This window comes from Lottia gigantea (assembly GCF_000327385.1).
Source record: "Lottia gigantea unplaced genomic scaffold LOTGIsca_111, whole genome shotgun sequence".
In the NCBI taxonomy this organism is placed as follows: domain Eukaryota; kingdom Metazoa; phylum Mollusca; class Gastropoda; family Lottiidae; genus Lottia; species Lottia gigantea.
Genome location: NW_008707025.1, coordinates 651,670 through 671,541, shown reverse-complemented (window position 1 = coordinate 671,541; position 19,872 = coordinate 651,670). Strand labels below are relative to the sequence as shown.

Here is a 19,872-nt window from a genome sequence, read left to right as displayed (position 1 = left end):
AAATCCGTCAAGAATTGTGTCTTGTAGAGTGTTTACGAGCAATTGTGGACGGACGGACATGGGTGGGCGGCTCCCAACACCCAACACTGAAGGTAGGTATACATACCCATCTCCACCATCTCAAGTTGCCTTCTTCCTAATTTCATGTTCCTACCCAGTGAATTTTTCTTACTACAGCGCAATGAATTTGCTTTAGAAAATTGTGATGCATCTATTTCAGTGGAAGCTAAGGCCTATTTTACATTCATTCTGTTCATAGGCCTACTGTATTCTGTCTTTGGTAAGCGTTAACTGCTTTTGTTGTCAAAGTTGTCGTTGATCATATTTCACGTTAAAATAATTGGTGACGACAATAAAATCATCGGTAAATAAATCATCGAGAAAATTTCAGTTCGTTTAAATTTCAATTTCTCAACGTGGCAAATAGAAGCCATAAATCTGGTCAAACGTGGAAAATAACTCGAGCCGATTTGTTTATGTCGTATCGCCTTAAAAGCGTTCAAGGAATTAAGCTTTGGTTCTAGATAATATACTATTGTAATTTTTTTTCTCTACAATATTATTTTCCAAACCAAGTCAAGAACTAGTTGTAATTGGTGACGTTTCAAATTCAACCATCTCTTATAAATGCTCCTGGCTGGAAGCGAACGTTAACTTGTCATCTACCTACATTACAAACCTAAGAGGCAAATTTCCTAAATCCGTATCTTGTTTTACAACACTACCTGATCTTTGACAATGTCAGTTGACTTCCGGGATTTTGACTAAAAACATTTTTATATTCATCTGAGAAGAAACTAAAGCGAGGTAATGTTAATATAATAATAGTACATGTATATAATGAAACAATTAACTTCGTTTTTTCTACTCGAAGTAGAGGATTGGAATTGTCTAAAATATAGTAGGTTTACCCTACATCAAATAAACTGTTGACCTGAATGTAAACAAAATGAAAGTAGATTTATGTCTTCATTCATTTGGTTTCAGAGCAATAGTTCCACGAGAAAAACACGTTGTATGGATATCTAGTGGTGTAATTATCAATTCTTAGATTTTATCTTAAATATCAAGTCATTATAACTAAAGACAATTTCTTCAAAGAACAATGATTTTTTAAAAAAGAAATAGTGACTGACAAATAAGATCAGTAAAATGTAAGAGTAATTTATTGCTTAATTAAATATAAACAAAATAAGAATATGACCTACATTGTGTTCCAATATAGAATTTTTCTGCTAACATGAAATCCACTAGTTTGTCACTTGACTTTGTTCACTGGAATATATTCTAGCAGACGACACTGCAGGATGACGTTATAGAGATAACGTATGTTTATCAAAACATGCAAATGCAGAGGTCACGCAAGGTCCTACATATAAATTATATATCATTTCCAGACATACGAAATTAGGTTACTTGACTGTATTACAAAATTAAAATATTTTGTCTAATATTCAGCCCATAACAATATGTAATGTAAGCTTATTTAGGAATATCTTTCCTTATAGATTGAAAATGACCAAAGAGGAACCAACAGTTAAAACTATTCGAACTAATTTTGAGACCAAATATGCAGGTAGGATAATGATATTTACAGAATTTTGATTTAAGAAGTTATCAAGCTGGAATCTATAACTATTTCTATTGTAGATAATATAAAGAAATATGTTTGTGATAGTCGTGATCTGGAATCTATATAACTTTTTTCTATTGTTGTTAATATAAAGAAAGATGTTTGTGATAGTCGTGATCTGGAATCTATATAACTTATTACGATTGTAGATAATATAAAAAAAGATGTTTGCCATAGTCGTGATCTGGAATCTATATAACTTATTTCTATTGTACTTAATATAAAAAAAAGATGTTTGTGATAGTTGTGATCTGGAATCTATAACTTATTGTAGTTAATATAAAGAAAGATGTTTGTGATAGTCGTGATCTGGAATCTATGTAACTTATTTCTATTGTAGATAATATAAAGAAAGAAGTTTATGACCTGATCTGGAATCTATATAACTTATTTCTATTGTAGATAATATAAAGAAAGATGCTTGTCATAGTCGTGATCTGGAAACTATATAACTTATTTCTATTGTAGATAATATAAAGAAAGAAGTTTATGATAGTCGTGATTTAGAAGCTATAAAATCTGATGATGATCTTGTAACTACATATATACGTAATGATATTCCACCAGAAGATTTGATTCATGAATCTTTAAAATGGAGAAATGACATCAAATTGAATGGTATGTATAAGAGATTTAAACATCAAAATTTTGATTGAAATATCAGCCTATTAGAATCGTATGAAGACAGTCCTATGGTATATCATTGTTGAATTATAGGAGAATGATCAAGGGACACATTCGCAAACCGTTAATTGACCAATCATACTTCAGTCTCAGAAACGGGAATGTTTTAGCTAAGCTAATCATTAATAGTTTTCACAGCTCATCGTCGAAGTTTGAACTTTCAAATCCATATGTTTACAGAATTATACAAGTTTTAAAGTAGAAATGACAACTTATCTTTTCTTGGTATTCTACCAGAAAAAGAAACTGAAATTTCTAGTTTGAGGTGTATTTGAAGGTATCCAAAAATGGCAAACTATGACCTTTAAGCATGTGACAGAATAACAGGTTGGAACTATCTATGGTTGAACATATGTCATACCAGGAGCAAGATTCCACCAGAATTTATTGTATATCTTTGGGGATCCATAACATCTGTGCCAAGACATCTGTGGACATGATTCATGAGGATAAACATATCATATGGAAGCTGCTACTTTTCTTTTGAAGCAGGAGAATTTAATCTATCTTACAGACATAAATGAAGATACCTTTGACAAATGGATGTGGGAAAAGGGAGCTGTGTATTTTCATAACAAAGATAAAGATGGTCATAGAATATGTAAGTCTTGTATGATTTTGGAATAAAGCAATGGTGTTGAATTGAATTCTACCATCTGTTACAGCAGTCATCACTTTATTTCTGTTCAGTCTGAAAATCTAGCTTCAGGTTCACATGCGATTAGATCAAAACATAATTATATTAATTCTGCCCTCCATTGAACAGTTTGAAATGCCTCGATGAAAATTTTCCCATCTATTTTCTTATCGGCCATTTTGAATTCTTCCTGCACCTACTATTTTTTCAGCACATGTGGAATGCGAAATCTCTTGTATTATTGAACTTCTGGTTGATTCCATGAATCCGTAACAGGCAGAACTCACCAATCGAGCAACCCCATATTTTGATCAGATGAATTCGCAATATGGTCAATTTGTCTAATAAAGTACTTTACATATTATTTCAATTTCAGTAAATGTTGTGTGCAGACATCATAAAAAAGATGCAGCTCTACTTCCTTTTGTGAAGAAGTTTCTAGGTTATGCAATTGACAATGCATTTAAAGAAGACAGACATTCTAGAATAGTGGTGTTGTTTGATATGTCTGATGCTGGTCTGTCCAATCTAGTGAGTTTGATCTATTATTTCAATATACCAAGTGTAGCACTTAATAAAATTGGATTTGAAATATAGGTTAAATTTTATTATACATGTACTACGGATTAAATTAGAAGGTCACATTTTATGTATAATTCAAGTTGTATGCAAAGTGTATTAGAAGTTATATAAAAAATTGTATAGAAAGTTATACTATATATTGTATTAAAAGTTATTTTACAAAATGGTATTAGAAATTATATTACAAATTCTAAAGAAGTTCTATTATATTATAAATTACATTGTAAATTGTATAATAAATTTTATTATTTTGTATAATAGATAGATTTGTAAATTGTATTTGGAATGGTATTTTTTCAGGATATGGATTTAATAAAGTATATTATAACATGTTTTAAATATTACTTTCCTACATTCCTATGTAAGTATGTGACTTATTGTACAAACTATAATCATTAACCCTTTTAACCCTAGTGGCTGGTTTACAGGCCACACACTAACGCAATATATACCTGAGCAGCATGTATCAACTAAAAAATTCAGTCTTTCTGAGGTATTTCTAGTATGTGTATTTGAGTAACTTATAGCTTCCATTGGCATTCCTCTGATAGGCATACAAAGACTAATAAGACTGTTAATATCTTTAACAATAATGGTATTTTTTTTTTAGCTTACATGTTGATTTATGAAATGCCGTGGATATTCAATGGTAAGTAAACAAATTCTATTTATGAACACTAGATCCTTATTCAATAAATGAAGTGTACAAAAATATTACTGCTCGAGCAAAGGATTTGATTCAAATACTCAACCCACCTTTAAGAATAAAAAGAAAGCCTTTGGCAGTTATTGAAATCGATTTTTTTTTCTGCTGAGGGCCACTCAAAATATGCTGTTTATAAATAGAGACAATTTTCACAGACCTACCTGAATTATAAAGTTGTCAAATATTGTTTGAAAATTTAAATCAGACTTTCAGTTTGTCTACAAATCAAACAAGATGAAATGAATAATGCCCTAAAATGAATATTTTCAAACAGATTCAAACTATGGAATGCATAAATAGTTGTGATGAATTCTTGACTGGATCATTAGACCTTAATTCGAGCTGTCTGTATCACTTCTCAACCTTCAATTCAGACACTAAGTTTGTCTACAATTGAAACAGGATTACATGCTTATTCCATTAATGAATATTTTAGCTGCATGGAAGGTTATTAAAGCATGGTTAAGTCAAGAAGCAGTGAAAGTCATTAAATTTGTTACCAAGAGTGATATACAGGAGTATATAAATAGAGACCAGATATTAACTCATATGGGAGGCACTGTAAGTATATATATAGCAAGGATTATAATTCATCTATTTACCTATCAAATGAATTAAAAGCTTGTTTTCTGAATAAAATTTGGTTCATCTAAAATCAAATGAGAAAGAAATGTTCAGAAATGACAAATTTGAAGGCCATCATTACAGAATAAACAATAAAATATCACAATTTGTCAGAAATTCCAGATGTAAGGATCCCAAGGTGCCTTATCAAAATTTAAATTTGCACATTTTCTAGGATAATTGAATAAATAAAATTGAATAATTGAATAAATAAAATTGAATAATTGAATAAATAAAATTGAATTAATAAAATTGAATAAATAAAATTGAATAATTGAATAAATAAAATTGATTGAATAAATAAAATTGAATAAATAAAATTGAATAATTAAATAAATAAAATTGAATAATTAAAATTGAATAATTGAATAAATATATTGAATAATTGAATAAATAAAATTGAATAAGTAAAATTGAATAATTGAATAAATATATTGAATAATTGAATAAATAAAATTGAATAGTTGAATAAGTAAAATTGAATAATTGAATAAATATAATTGAATATATAAAATTGAATAAATGTGCATTAGACTTCAATATGAATTTAAGTAGGGGCTATTTCTTTACATTTCAACGTTTGGGACTACTGACAAGATTGTTTACATTGGAGACCATCTATTTGATACAATGACGTCAATGAAAAACAATGTCATTGGTTAAAATTACTACGCCTGATGTTTTGGTGATGAAGCAACGGCGTTTATGGTGATATAAACTCCACACAAATTTGTATTCAACCAATGGAAGAAATAATAGCTAATGTAAATATATGCAAATATTGGAAATTTTTAAACATTTGTTTTTTTTTTTTTTAACTAGGATAAGTTTGTATATAAATACCCACCAGAGCCAGTAACAGAGGCAGGAGATGCTGATTCCATGTTGTTGAATTCGACACGAAAAAAGGTAATTTTAACATTTTATATTTTATATAAATACTTTAATTCCATACTGTGTGCACCCTCCCCTCAGTTTTAGGTTTGTTACAATCTTGATGGAATTAGCTTAAAATATATAAAAAAAATTGCTGTGTTATTTATTTAAATATTAATAAAGGTATCCATAGCAAATCAATTTTTCTAAATTCTTCAAAATTTTTGAAATAAAATTCCTGACAATTTTTTACAAAGAAGGTGAAAAAGAATTTATTTTGTATCCTTGGCACAGTAAATTTAAAAACATTTTTGAGTAGGCCTACATTTAGCAAAAAATATTTCTTAATAATTGAGAAAAATGTATATTCTACAATTTGGTTAAAAACTGTTGGTAACCATGGCAACATTTTTTAAATACTTTTATTACAAAAATTTTATTCTTAGTTATTAATAGACTCTAAACAGGTGCTTTATTTCAAAGAGAATGAAAATAATATCAGCTGTCAATCACATCCTTAGTTACATAAAGAACCTATGACATCATCAAATTGTGATGTCATAGTCCAACATAGCAACCGCTAAATTGAAGCATGATTGTGGAGTTTTCAAAACATTGATTTTGTTTGGAACATGATTTCTGAGGAAAATGTAAGTATTTTGGGATTAAAAATGGTGCTATCCTTGAATCTTTGCAATCCTGCCTTGATTGTGATCATCATTTCTCAATTTTGATTTGATATTTCAGGTGACATTTGCCGACCAAGACTCCCAACTTTATAAAAGTTTGAGCAATGACAGCATTTCACAACAGGACACAAACAGCAATGCCATTTTTAGAAAGGTCAGTTTTTATAATGGTTATATTTTTTTTAACTTTACTCCAGAATGCAAGTAAAGTAGATTATATCTGTAGGCAAAGATTAGCCAAGGTTCCAAGGCCAATTTCATATGTTATATATATGTTAAAATTGATGTGGTTAGATAAGCAAATCTACTCCTAGTCCTGGACTAATAAGTCCACAAAGTGTGTCTAACCTTCCTTAGCCTGGCTTAGACTTATCAACAGAATGTCAAAAGGCACTGACACAGGGCTGGCCAGCAGGGTACAAGTGCCTGTGACATACAAATTAATGCATCTTGCAACATTTGACTTGAGCAACTTTCAGTAGCCAAACCTACTAGTACTGTACTATAGATCAAAGTGTGACTTCAGTTTCTTGGACCAGTAAGACAACAATATTTTATTTAGGAATTTTATGTTATAACTGATCTATTTAGATAACATGCCAGTTGTGAAATTATGTCCAAAAAAAAGATGATCTATGACAATGGTTACCATGTATTTTAAATTGCGTGGTAGATCTACCATATTTAAAAATAATTAAAATGTTTTTCATTTATTTCTTTTATTTCAGACAACTATCAGTAGAACATACAGTTCTAGTTTTAAAAAACAGAATAGAGATGAGAATTCTTTCATTGGTAGACTCTTGACTATCAGGTAAGCTTGTCAGCTGATTTGTTTTGCTTAACTTTGCCACAGAAATGTGATTAATTTTTTTTTTTTCCTTTTGTGACCTTTGGCGTTTCAAACTCACTCTTACTGTAAGCTTATGTTTTCCCCTTAACCTGTCATTAAAACAGCCCTCAGAAGTTCTCAGAAATGTGTGAATGTAAACTTTATCTGAAGATATCATTAAATGGCTTAATCAATTCTAATTCTATAATACAATATTATTAGATTTGATTTAAATAATGAGATTTGAGGCACTGCAGTGACTTTGTAACTTGTGTTATGACTATGAGCCTCATTCTCAATTCAAAATGGCTGATGCCCGAAAGGGTTTATAAGCTTAATGAAGAAGACTTTATCAAGATTTTATTGATCAGTCAATCATTGTTTATTTCAGCCCAGCAGAAGAGTTAGAGTTTGTTGTAGATGAGAATGGTAAAGAAAGCTATGATGTGATATCACTAACTAATACATTACCCTATTCTATAGCTTATAAAGTTAAAACTACCTCTCCTGAAAAATATCGTGTTCGACCCAGTTCTGGTCTGGTAAGATCTGGTTCTTGTACAGAGGTTCATGTCTATTTACAACCAGGTAGGCATCAACAAGTTCTTCAATACAATCAGAATCATTACAGGATTATTGGAATTTTCCTAGAATTTTTTAGAATCAATTCAGGATTATTGGAATTTTTCATTAGCCCAGAAAGTAGAATTTGAAACTCTATTTTTATTTGAACAACATGCCCTGTGTCAGAGGGGCAAAAATGGCAAAAGTGTCAATCCTTTGTAGGACCCATGTGCTACAGGCTGTGCATGTTAAAGATCCCTCGACAATTGAAATAGAAAAAGAGCAATCTTATTCTGCTGTCCTTGCAAAATTTCCCTCATTTTACACTGCAAAGCATTGTCCATCTTCAATAGTCCAATTAGGTTTAGAAAAGAATAAAGTATGAACATATCTCGTATCTAATCTCTATCAGTAGAATTGCTTGGCACGTACTCTGATTCTTTCTTCATACTGATAACTTAATGTTCTGTGGTTTGCTTTGCTTATCTACACCTCCTTTGTTTCCTTGCATAAATGTGTTATGTTATTTGAAGGTTTCAGTAGTACAATAGCTAAAGATAAATTTTTGATCATGGCCATGGAAGTTACTAATGAAACAGCAGACTCTATAAATGATTTATGGAAAAAGGTTGGAAAAGAAAATATTATGGAACACAGGTAGGTAAAGATGGCCCCAAAAGTAATTCTGAATTCTTAATAGTATTTTTTTGGTGCTTTATTCTGGACCCAATCAAAAAGTATGGAAGCAGACGTCACTTAAAAATCTTCCATCTTCCTATGCCATTCTGAATTTTGGTGCACCAACTATTTTTTCTGCACACAAGCGTTCTGAACCCTGACATTCCAACTTTCCTTGAATTCCAATCGTGAAGAAATCAACAGTCCACCAACCCCTTAGCTATTTCAGAATATCCAGAATATCATTTTGCTACTGTAAGCTAATATTATAAACTTACCTGTCTATCCTGTTCAATAAGCTTATCTGTCAAATTAATAAGATAGCAAGCCTCATTAACATAATGATTAGGAAAGGGAGGGTATTTTTGATATTTATAACTAAGAATATGGTATATGATTGTGTTTAAGGTTACGGTGTACCCAGACAACTAGTGATACTGGTGATATAGGAGATCTTAAATCAGAAATAGATAATATCAACATGACATCAGATCAACGATTACTTAAAATCAGTAGACAAGTAAGTAAATCTAAAACCAGTTTTTATTTAAACTTTCAAAATAAATTAGCGTACCCTAAGCTGGTCCCCCATTCTATCTAAAGCTTGGCACCGAGGAATGGGTTTGGGCTATTGTCATCTTGGCATTGATTGGTCAAAATTCATAACCTACAGTAATGTCATTGGGGTTCCCAGATGTCACCGCTGAAAAGATGTCTTGCTAAATCCCGCTAAATCCTGCAGTCTATAAGCGAACACAACAGGTACCAGTTTAAGTGTATTTATCACCTTCATGTAATAGGACATACCTTTGACGTTTTTAATGAGGATTCTTCTATCAGTAAATTTCGTTGGAAGGACTGAAAAAAACACATCAAGTGCTATAGACAGTAAGCCTGAAATCATTAAGCCTGAAATCATTTCAAATAGAATAGAAATGTCCAAGATATACCATCTTCACAATGTCAAGATTTACAAACTGCCTCCAATGCCTTGACATCAAAAACCACTTGTATCATGGAAAGTGTGTTATTGCAGTGATTGATTGGATTGTATGCTAGCAAATACAGCCAATCAGAGCTCTTAACAGTATGTCTGTAAACAATTAACCGTAGTATTTACAATGTTTCTGTCGAGGACTCTGATAGGCTGTATTTGCAGGTGTAAAATCCAATCAAATCATTGTGAAGAAGTTTATGCACATGAAAATCCATTTAGATTCTGAAATATCATTTACCAGTTTTAGCCTACCTTTTAAATCTTATAATTTTTTTTTTTTTACAGTTAGATACAATACAAAGAGATAATGTAATATTACAAAATCATGTTCAATTGTTATTGAGAACACAGTTATTTATGTTCTTTTTGTTTATTGCCTTTATCTCTATGTTATGTTATTTATTTCATGAAGAGGTATTATCTATACGACACAGTGGATGTTCATCATCTTTATTTTAATACAAGTGCTAAAATTTCATGACAAAATTGTTTCTGGATATTCAAATAAAAACATCAGTTTCTATTAGGCAGTAAGAATATGTTTTATAAAATTATAGTTAAGATCTTTTAAGGGATTTTAAAGAGGTTTTTTAACAATTCTATAAGTAAAGTGGACACTGATAGTACTGATTTACACCATTCCAATTTTCAATCAGATGTCTGTGGTTTTTGCAATTCCACTTAAACTGAGCGTTTTAGGACATCACTATCGCTAAAATACTTATAGCCGCTTTTGCAATCAAACACTTACTTTTTGTGGAAATGCAAGAGTCCCAGACGTTTAATTGATAATTGGAATGGTGCAAAAAAGTTTAGAAAACCTCTTAACAATCCCTTTAATTATTGGGGAAATGATTAGCGCTTGAAAAATTTTAGCAGCTGCAACACTAAAATCAAGTTAATTTTATTGTCCAGTAAATGTCCACTCAAACAACTTGGTTTATATTCAATATGTTTAATAACATTTTTATTTGAGAGTGGTTTTTCAATGAGTGTAAGAAAGATTTTACAAATGTGTAAAATGTGTAAAATGTTTAGCAAAAATACATGATGCTTTTCACATGATATGTAACTTCCTTCCTTAACCTGTATTTCTTCTCCGATATCAATATTAATTGTAAACATCTAGAGTAAAGGATGGTAAATTTGCTACTGAAAATCTTCTCCCAGTAATTTGGTATAAAAGTCAATGTTCAGATTTGAGAATATCATGATGTGGAAGCTATATTTTTATCAAATTAGGTTTTAAACTAAATGAATAAGTTTTACTCGCAGGCTGAAAATAGGATCAATTGTCTGAAGATTGCATAGCGTGAAACTCTGAGTAACAGTATGATTCAAGTTCTATTATAATATTTCAAAGTTTTGACTATAATGGAAAATAACTATGCTCCATAAATATTTTTAAAATTTATTGAATGGTTTAGTAGCCCTGTGCCTGTTAAATATTCGAAGAGATGGTGATTTGAGAAAGCATGCCTTGTAAGTGGTGTGCTGGTATATAACTGAATTTTAATTCAAATTAAAAAATTGATAAAGGCAGCTAATATTTCAGTTCTATCTTGATGACTTTACATATTTCAATCGTCAAGATAAAACTAAATTTCAGAGACAGTTAGTTATAGTTGAGTTTACAAGTGACGTGGGTTGATCTCAATTTTCCAAACCTTGTAGATGCTACCTTCAACTTCACTTAACTATTTTTTTCTGTTTTAGGCTACCTCGAATTTAAGGTCAATGTTTATTATTTTTGTATGATTTCAATGGTTATTTATTTATGCATAATTTTCACTGATTAAAGTTGATTTTGTATGAAATTATTGTTTTGCATCAAAGATAGAAAACCTGTGAAGGGCATCCAAAAGAACTTTTTCTTGCAAACTGCCCTATCAATACATAGTTGACATACACATATCACAGGTGTCTGTAAGAAAATTAAGCCCATTCTGTCAAGGACATGGAACTTGTCAAGGTCTTGGGACGCCAGCAAACAATCACAGTTCAAAGGCTAATGATTTGGCTTTATTTTCCATACATGACCGGTAGGCCAGGTCAAATGTCAGAGAGTCAATATCCTTTACCAGACATCTACCTTGAGTTAAGATTCATTGAAGAGGACATTAAAGACAAAACAGAATTTTCTGGAATTTAAACAAAAATATCAACGTCATATATAATCTTTTAATCTTAATACCACAATCTTTTGATTAATTTCTCATTAAGATTTCAATCATTGCACATTATTCCATCCATTCCAGAAGACAAAATCTATTTTAACTATGACAGTGTAAATTTCTGCAATAATAGATATCATTTAACATTTTTTCTTTGTTCACAATCTTTTTTAGTGTATAGAGGATAATATTAGCATTGATTTGCACCATTCACATCTGGTCTTTGCAAGTCAAATAAAATGAAGCGTTTCTATACTCAGCTGTCGTCAATAGACAGAAAATAGGAAGAATGCAATGACGACAATTTAACATAGAAGTTCTGAAAAAAAAATTCTGTTTCAGATTGATTACTAAAACAGATCTAATGAAATGAGTAAAGCATGATGCAAAATATTGTTTCATGAGAATATCTTTTGTGTGCACAACAAACATTGTTTTCTGTTTCAAGGAACATTTGTTTGAAAATCAAACTTGTTTAGATTCTTAACAAATGTTTCGTCTGCCATATGAGTTGAATAAGGATGTTTTTACAAATCATTTTCCATCCTCACCATATCAATACACAATATCTCTCACATGGAGTAAAACTATACTTGGATCTTGAGGTCATGTGACAAAGCAGCATACGCACTCTTTCTTTTGAACAATGTCCATCGTGCTAATGAATAATTGAACACAAGCCTTTTAGTTTCAACAGAAAAAAAATCTGTTGTCTGCACTTGGCTTAAAGAACCACAATTTTCTAGTTTAAATTGCAAATATTAAAATTGTAGAAATGAAATGGTTGTAATTTAACAATCAAAAAGAAAATTAAACTTAAATCAGTTAACAAATCAATGGAATTGGATTAAAATCAAACAGGTTATACTTGTTATAGAATAGAATTTAACTATTTATAGAAAATATTCACTCCTTGGACCAGCAGTTGAAGAGTCTTGTGATTCAGGACTTTTGGAATCTTCACTGGATGGTTTAATTGTAGTGGAAAAGTAATCCATATATCCTTCAACTGCAGCTCTTTTTGATCTGTTATCAGAGGAACCACTGGTAGGCATATCAGATTCAATAGTCAACACTGCTGGTTCATTTGATTTGTTGCTTCCCTTGCTTTCTGAGGATGAGCTAGCTGACATGCCAACCAAAGGAATGGTATCACCCTGCTTATCTTTATAATGGACACTCTCCAAGGCATGTACAATTGGTTTGGTAAGCTTCTCGATGCTAGTAGAAATGGATTTAGCAATACTAGAATGAGAATCCCGGCGTTCTGTGGTAACTGATGGAGAATTCTCCATAACTGCAACAGTTGTTTCTGGCTCATCTTGATCTATTGAATCCTTTTGTTCCTGGGAAGGACTGGGACAAGAGTAGGATCTCAGAGGATGATGCTCAAGACCTTTCACATAAGTAGACACACTTTCTTTTCTGTTGGTCTCATCCTCTTCATCTGAAGCTAGATTAAACATTGCCTGTTCTGGGCCATCCATTTCTTCAATAAGTCCTTCTTCAGTAAACTCTTCTAAAGCTTCCCTTAAAATGGCAGTCTCTAGACTAAGCTGCTGTACAATGCTGTCATTTCTTTTGAATCTGGATTTAACAGATGCTACCTCATCATCAGGTGAAATGCTACTAATCAGACTTGACTTTCTCGTGGTTCCCATGGATGCTCTCCTTCTGGTCAAATCAGCTTCACTTAAAGTTGAGTTGAACTTGGTTGGAGAAACTGACTTTCCATAGAATACACCATCACTGTACTTAGTCTGAACATTGGTTGTGGAGGATTGTACTTCTGCATCACGTAAAGACAAAATGGCTGCCTTGAACAACTGCCAATCACCAAATTTCATTTCCATACACTTACCAAGTTCATCTATGTCACAGTTGGCCAGTACCAATCCTGTGATGTTGTTTTCTCTTATAGCTACAGCATATTGTGACAGCATTGATTGGTTGATGCCAGATAATTTGGACAGTAAATGACAAATATCTATGACTGACATCTGACTCAAATAGAACTCACTGTTAAAGTCCTGAAAAACAGATCAAATAGGAAATCAACATCTATCTTAAAAAGAAACTTTGATTGGTGGAATATCTCTTTCCTATGAATGTCTTAAGACCACGGGATGATTGAAGTGTCACACAGAGAAATATATGAAACAAAACAGAGCAGTATTTTAATCACATTGTCAAAAAACCGTGTGTTTTGACTTACCTTGAGGAAAACTTGTGGAGGGGGTCTATTAGTTGGCCAAGATGCTACAGAAGCTGCTGGCATGGCACCCATCATTGGCATCATTCCTGGCATTGGAGCACTGTAATTCTGACCATACTGTTGCATGAATGAATTAGCATACGCCAAATTGACAGGCAGACGTGTTGGTGTTCCAAGTACACTGGGTTTACCAGATAGTCTGCTAGATAAAAGATTAGCTTCACTATCTCTAGATGGCATATTAACACCTTGTGGATAGATACCAGGCATGCCAAATTCCATTCTCTCAGCATTACTTTGAAATTCTACAATATAAAACAATATTACTATAACTTATTGTCTGTTGTCATGGTAATGTTTTGTACAACAGTAAATGTGGCAGTAGTAAAAATATATAGTCTTTTTGGTACCATTACACTTTCTTTTATCTTGTTTTCATTGCTTCAAGCTAATTTAAACATTTTTTGCAAAACGAGACATATTTCAGATATAAAAAGTATTAACAAAAAACTGGTTTGGATACAGAGATAAAATTTCCAACATGTGGACATTTTATATCTGAAAAAGATATGAGCTCTCTATACCAGTGGCAGTGAGAGGGCTTTATTTTTATAGGTTTTTGATCCAAAATATATTTCAGGTTGTACCAATTAAATTGAAGTTTTGAAAAAGTTCAAAGTTGAGGACACAAATTAAAACTTACCTCTAATAAGTTTCCTAAGATAAGGATCTAAATTAATAGTACAACCCAGAAACTTTTTCAGATCTCCAACATTTAATAGTGGTGTATTGCCTGATTTACTGGCTAAAAACGCTTCTAATTTCCTTACATTTCTATCAATTTCTAACAGTGGATCAATATCTTTAGATGCTGGGATACGAAGAGATATTCTGTAAAGAAACATTAATATAAAATAAAATGGCTACTAAGACAATTCGGTCAACAGCAGGTAATTACAATGTGATGAAAAAGTACATAAATAAACAAAATGTAACGAGTGTCATGAACCACAACTAGAAACTTTTGATATAAACAGAATGCCATGAATATAATGTCATAAACCATAACTACTTACTTTTCATGACCCATAACTACTTACTTTTGATAAACAGAATGTAATGAATATTATGTCATGAACCACAACTACCTACTTTAGATTAACAGAATGTAATGTCATGAACCACAACTACTTACTTTTGATAAACAGAATGTAATGAATATAATGTCATGAAGCATAACAACTTACTTTTGATAAACAGAATGTAATGAAGTGTTGTTATCTAAACAATCTGTTTCTTCAAAATAATATATAATCCAGGATACTCTATATGGCCATTGTTCTATAATATTAATCCATGCTGCTAAACGATGCCAGTTAAATTCAATATGATAAGCTCGTAATAAACGTGCTGAAATAAAAAATAACTTCACAGTGACATTGCAAAATACCACCAGGGCATAGCTTAAAATACAGTTCAGTTTTATCACGTTTATGCCATCCATTCTAAATTGAATTAGACCTTGGTTTATCATCCAAAAAATAAAATATTTTCAGGATACGTATTTCTGTGTCAGTCTCTCAAACATATACCACTAGCAGGTAAAATCATATGGCACCTGCGTGACATTGTAAAGTATACCCAGGGCCAAGCCATAAAATACGTTGATAATTCAGTTTGATGACATATCTGACTTCCATACATTTTTGTTTATCTAATGTCCAGTGATCTACATATGCACATATAAAAACAAACAGGAAAATAAAATAACTTTTTTCAAGTTAGTCGCTCTGATGTTAAAAAATCGCAAAGTTTTTTAAGAAAAAATATGGCATTGGTTATATACAAAAAAAAACATACCAGTAACAGCCACAATATTCATTAATCTTCTCATACTCCTAGGATTAATATCACTAAAATAATCATTCTTTACAAACGTATGACTTAAATCAACAGATGAAGCATAATTCATTCCTGGAAGTGATTCCGATAACATTGAAGACAACTTATTCTTAACTTTACTGTGCATATTCTTCTCATGGCCTATACTTGTAGAGGATTTTGATTCTTGATGCTGTAAACATAACAACAAATATTCAGTTCTGGCAAAAATTAGATTCTTGCTCACTTAACTGAAATTTCAAGGATCGAACCCAATAAAGATATTTAGAAGTTCCAAGCGCATTTCAAAACATGAACACAAGTACTATGTATTATAGTTATACACTTTTTATTGTACCCATAAAATAGACTGATCAAGGCTACCTTTTTAATCATACCTGGATGTACACAAATATCTTTGCTGAATTATGAATATTTGAACTAGAAAAAGTATCAGATGTAAAAAGGATTTGAAATTGATAAAGATGCATATCTAATACAAAATCAAAATTGAAAAGTGATACAGTGTTTCAAAACTTTGCCATAAAAAAGTATCCATCTGTTTTACTTACCATATAAGGCTTGCCAGGAGATTCAGCAACCACAGAGGTTTCCGAGGAATAAGGCCCTGTTAGATTCTGTTTTGGTATTCTTACACCTTGACTTTGCAGGTAAAATGGAATATGGACCACATTTCTTAAGTAATCATAACCATTTACATTGGAATCAAATTTGGAAGATAAATTCTGTTCAATTCCCTTGATAATTACATGTGGATCCACTGCTAAGATGACAATGAAGGGTGAATTGTCATCGGAAAATAAGGAATTGACAGTATCCAATACTTGGAGGACTTTATCTTGTTCACAGCTGTCTAAGCCATCCACCACTACCACCAGCCGTGTTTGTTTGTCAGTAAAGGCATCCATACAGTTGACCATGTTACTCATTAGATCTACTTCTGATTTTAGCTTGTGCATGAATCCATCCATTTTCAAAAGATCTACTTGTTCTGCAGCATTCACGACTCGACTTTTCTGAGAGTTGATCAACGCCATACTAGCTTGAGCCCAGGTCCATAGATTGGTGATAAAAGACAGCCCAATTACACAAACAAAGGTGATTAAAACAGCATTAACTGGTATACTAGATACTTTATAAATAGTAATTAATGCAATACTAATTGCTATCAGTAGTACTATTAATAGTACTATTATAAAATATGGTATACCACACATTGATTTGAAGGATGCTTTTTTACTATCTGAAATACAACAAACAAGGCTTAAAATTTCTTCATGTTTATAGGTTTATTAAGCCTATTATCTGTAGTTTATTAAGAATGGCTTATTTAAAATAGACTAAGGAATGGCTTATTTTGAATACGACTAAGGAATGGCTTATTTTGAAACGACTAAGGAATGGCTCATTTTAAATACGACTAAGGAATGGCTTATTTTGAATACGACTAAGGAATGGCTTATTTTGAATACGACTAAGGAATGGCTTATTTTGAATAGACTAAGGAATGGCTTATTTTGAATATGAATAAAGAATGGCTTATTTTGAATATGATTAAGGAATGGCTTATTTTGAATATGATTAAGGAATGGCTTATTTTGAATATGAATAAGGAATGGCTTATTTTGAATATGAATAAGGAATGGCTTATTTTGAATAGACTAAGGAATGGCTTATTTTGAATCTGAATAAGGAATGGCTTATTTTGAATAGACTAACGCATGGCTCATTTTGAATAGACTAAGGAATGTTTTTTTAATATGAATAAGGAATGGCTTCTTTTGAATATGAATAAAGAATGGCTTTTTTTGAATAGACTAAGGAATGGCTTTTTTTGAATATGAATAAGGAATGGCTTATTATGAATGCAACTAAGGAATGCAGTATTTTATATACGGCTAAAGCTAAGATTCCATATACTCATCATGCGGATCCGTCATCCGTTAAAAATCGAAATGGTTGGTTAAAGAGGGTATGATTCCATATGCGGAAGCGGTATCTGTCAAATGGTCTCCGTCAAGCGTCTTTCCGCGCCCAGATCTCCCAAATGTTACGTATTTTGTGGGGATTCCCTGTCTTTTTTATCAACAAGCATCTGTCTAAAAGTCTGTGCGTCAAAAGAAAGATAACGCATACGTTTAACGTACATATGGAATCATATTTAACGCATGACGGATCCGCAAGGGCCATTTATATCCGCATGACGCATCCGCATGACGCATTTATGGAACCTTAGCTTAAGGAATGCGTTATTTTAAATAAAGTTAATCAAAATTGGAATGATGCAAATAGAAGCAAAAAAAAAACCTAGAAAACCTATTTAGCAACTCTTTTATAATTATATGATTCAGATTTGAACTTACTTCCATAATGTGGTTTAAAAACACGAAACAATCTGGACACTAGAAAACCATATTCCTGTTCAACAGCTACACATAATGTAGCTATCATGGCTGCTAGTGACTTTTCACCGCCAACACTAGTTAATCTTGTACAATCAGAAAATAAAAACCTACAAATTATAAAATATAAAGCTTATACATCTTATCAAAGCAGATAAACTGGTATTGTGCCAATCTTATGTCTCTGAAACTTAAAACTTCAATATCAAATTTTTGTGACAGAACTTAAAGCTATTTTTTTCTAGTACAATTTACAGATGCTCGAGAAATCGTTCACCTCTTGTTTCTCAAAACTAGCCACCCAAAAGTTGTTCTAAGCAAATAAAACTTTATCTCTACTGCAATGTTACAACCTAAAATTCCTAAATGTGCCTATATCACATCTGTATATCACGTCAGAGGTATAATAAGGGCCAGATTTGTGGGGCTAGTCCTTCATATACAAGTCAGTAAGTTTAAGTGTTCACCATGCTTTGACTATTTTGTCAATAATCATAAATTATAACAGATTATAAACATGAATGAATGAATACATGAAAATTACATTTCTTACCTAACAGAATATGCAGAACCATCAGCATAATTGAGTTTATCAGATGAGCTCACTCTTTTAGGAATGCAGAATAACATTTTCAGGAATAGTGCCATCAGATGAAATTTACTGTTAAACATAACACCTAGTCTCACAGCAGCTGGTAAATTATACCTATTCTTACACACTCGAATTATCCCTGTAATATAACATAACATAATATAACATAATATTACTTATTATAAGATAACAATATAACGTAGCTTCAAACTAACACAACATGAAAATATCATCACATTAACATTACGCAATATTATCATTATAGCATTCATATAAAATTAACATGATTATATCATAATCATTATTGACATTAACATGATATCATAATCATATCATAGCATATCATATCATAACATATTCATTATTGACATCAACATGATATCATTTATCATATATCATATCATATCATAACATAACATATTCATTATTGACATTAACATGATCATATGATAATACCAATCGAACCCAAATTGTACAAAAACATTACAGAGTAATCAACGCAGTCATTTGAATTCTAACAATATCATTTATTTTGCGTCTGCATTTTCCTTGTGTTTAAACTTTAAAACATCAAAATGGTAGATTGAACTAATAGTATTTAGTTATACTTACATAAAAATCCATACTCAAATAAGAACAAACCAAAACCAACAGCTAGACCAACTTCAAATCTAGTGGTTAAAGCTAGAGTCTCCCCAATAACAGTATTTATAAATAGCAGTAATAAAAATAATATCCAACCAAACTTGATATCATCTTGGGGAATCATGTTCTGATGAGTGAACACTTTCATTTCACCTAAAATCACAATAAATAATGTCTATATCGTCAAGATATAACTAAAATGTATGTTTCTTCAGCAATAAGGACTATTAAAATACATTGGTCCTGTTACAATCGAACTAAAACTTTAGAAATTCAAGCTATAATCATTTCGAGGCTGTAATAAAAGAATAAAGAATCATCATGGAAGTATGTTTACAATATAATATATTGAAATCCCCTTAAATGGTGGAAAATGATACATAATTCTACAAGAATTCGCTCAAGAAGTTGCAAAACATCATCACTAGTTGCTTTTTTCA

The 19,872-nt window shown here is 31.4% G+C and overlaps 1 protein-coding gene across 1 annotated transcript; it reads left to right on the top strand.

The window, feature by feature from the left end:
* Window positions 1-765: 765 nt before the first annotated feature.
* On the top strand, window positions 766-11,318 carry LOTGIDRAFT_237580 (hypothetical protein). The gene is made up of 15 exons (XM_009047405.1): window positions 766-807; window positions 1,509-1,576; window positions 2,102-2,251; window positions 2,832-2,918; window positions 3,331-3,485; window positions 3,837-3,897; window positions 4,147-4,185; window positions 4,679-4,803; window positions 5,689-5,775; window positions 6,490-6,585; window positions 7,160-7,245; window positions 7,655-7,851; window positions 8,361-8,484; window positions 8,914-9,025; window positions 9,788-11,318. Exons 2-15 carry the CDS (start codon window positions 1,516-1,518, stop codon window positions 9,959-9,961), a joined length of 1,554 nt encoding a protein of 517 aa, XP_009045653.1. The 5' UTR covers window positions 766-807; window positions 1,509-1,515; the 3' UTR covers window positions 9,962-11,318.
* The last annotated feature ends 8,554 nt before the right edge of the window (window positions 11,319-19,872 follow it).

Excerpts from the sequence above, each read along its gene's own strand:
- LOTGIDRAFT_237580 (XM_009047405.1), top strand. The coding sequence starts at position 1,516 with ATGACCAAAGAGGAACCAACAGTTAAAACTATTCGAACTAATTTTGAG. Across the intron at positions 6,586-7,159 it reads GCAATGCCATTTTTAGAAAG|ACAACTATCAGTAGAACATA; the intron begins GTCAGTTTTTAT and ends CTTTTATTTCAG. Across the intron at positions 8,485-8,913 it reads GAAAATATTATGGAACACAG|GTTACGGTGTACCCAGACAA; the intron begins GTAGGTAAAGAT and ends ATTGTGTTTAAG.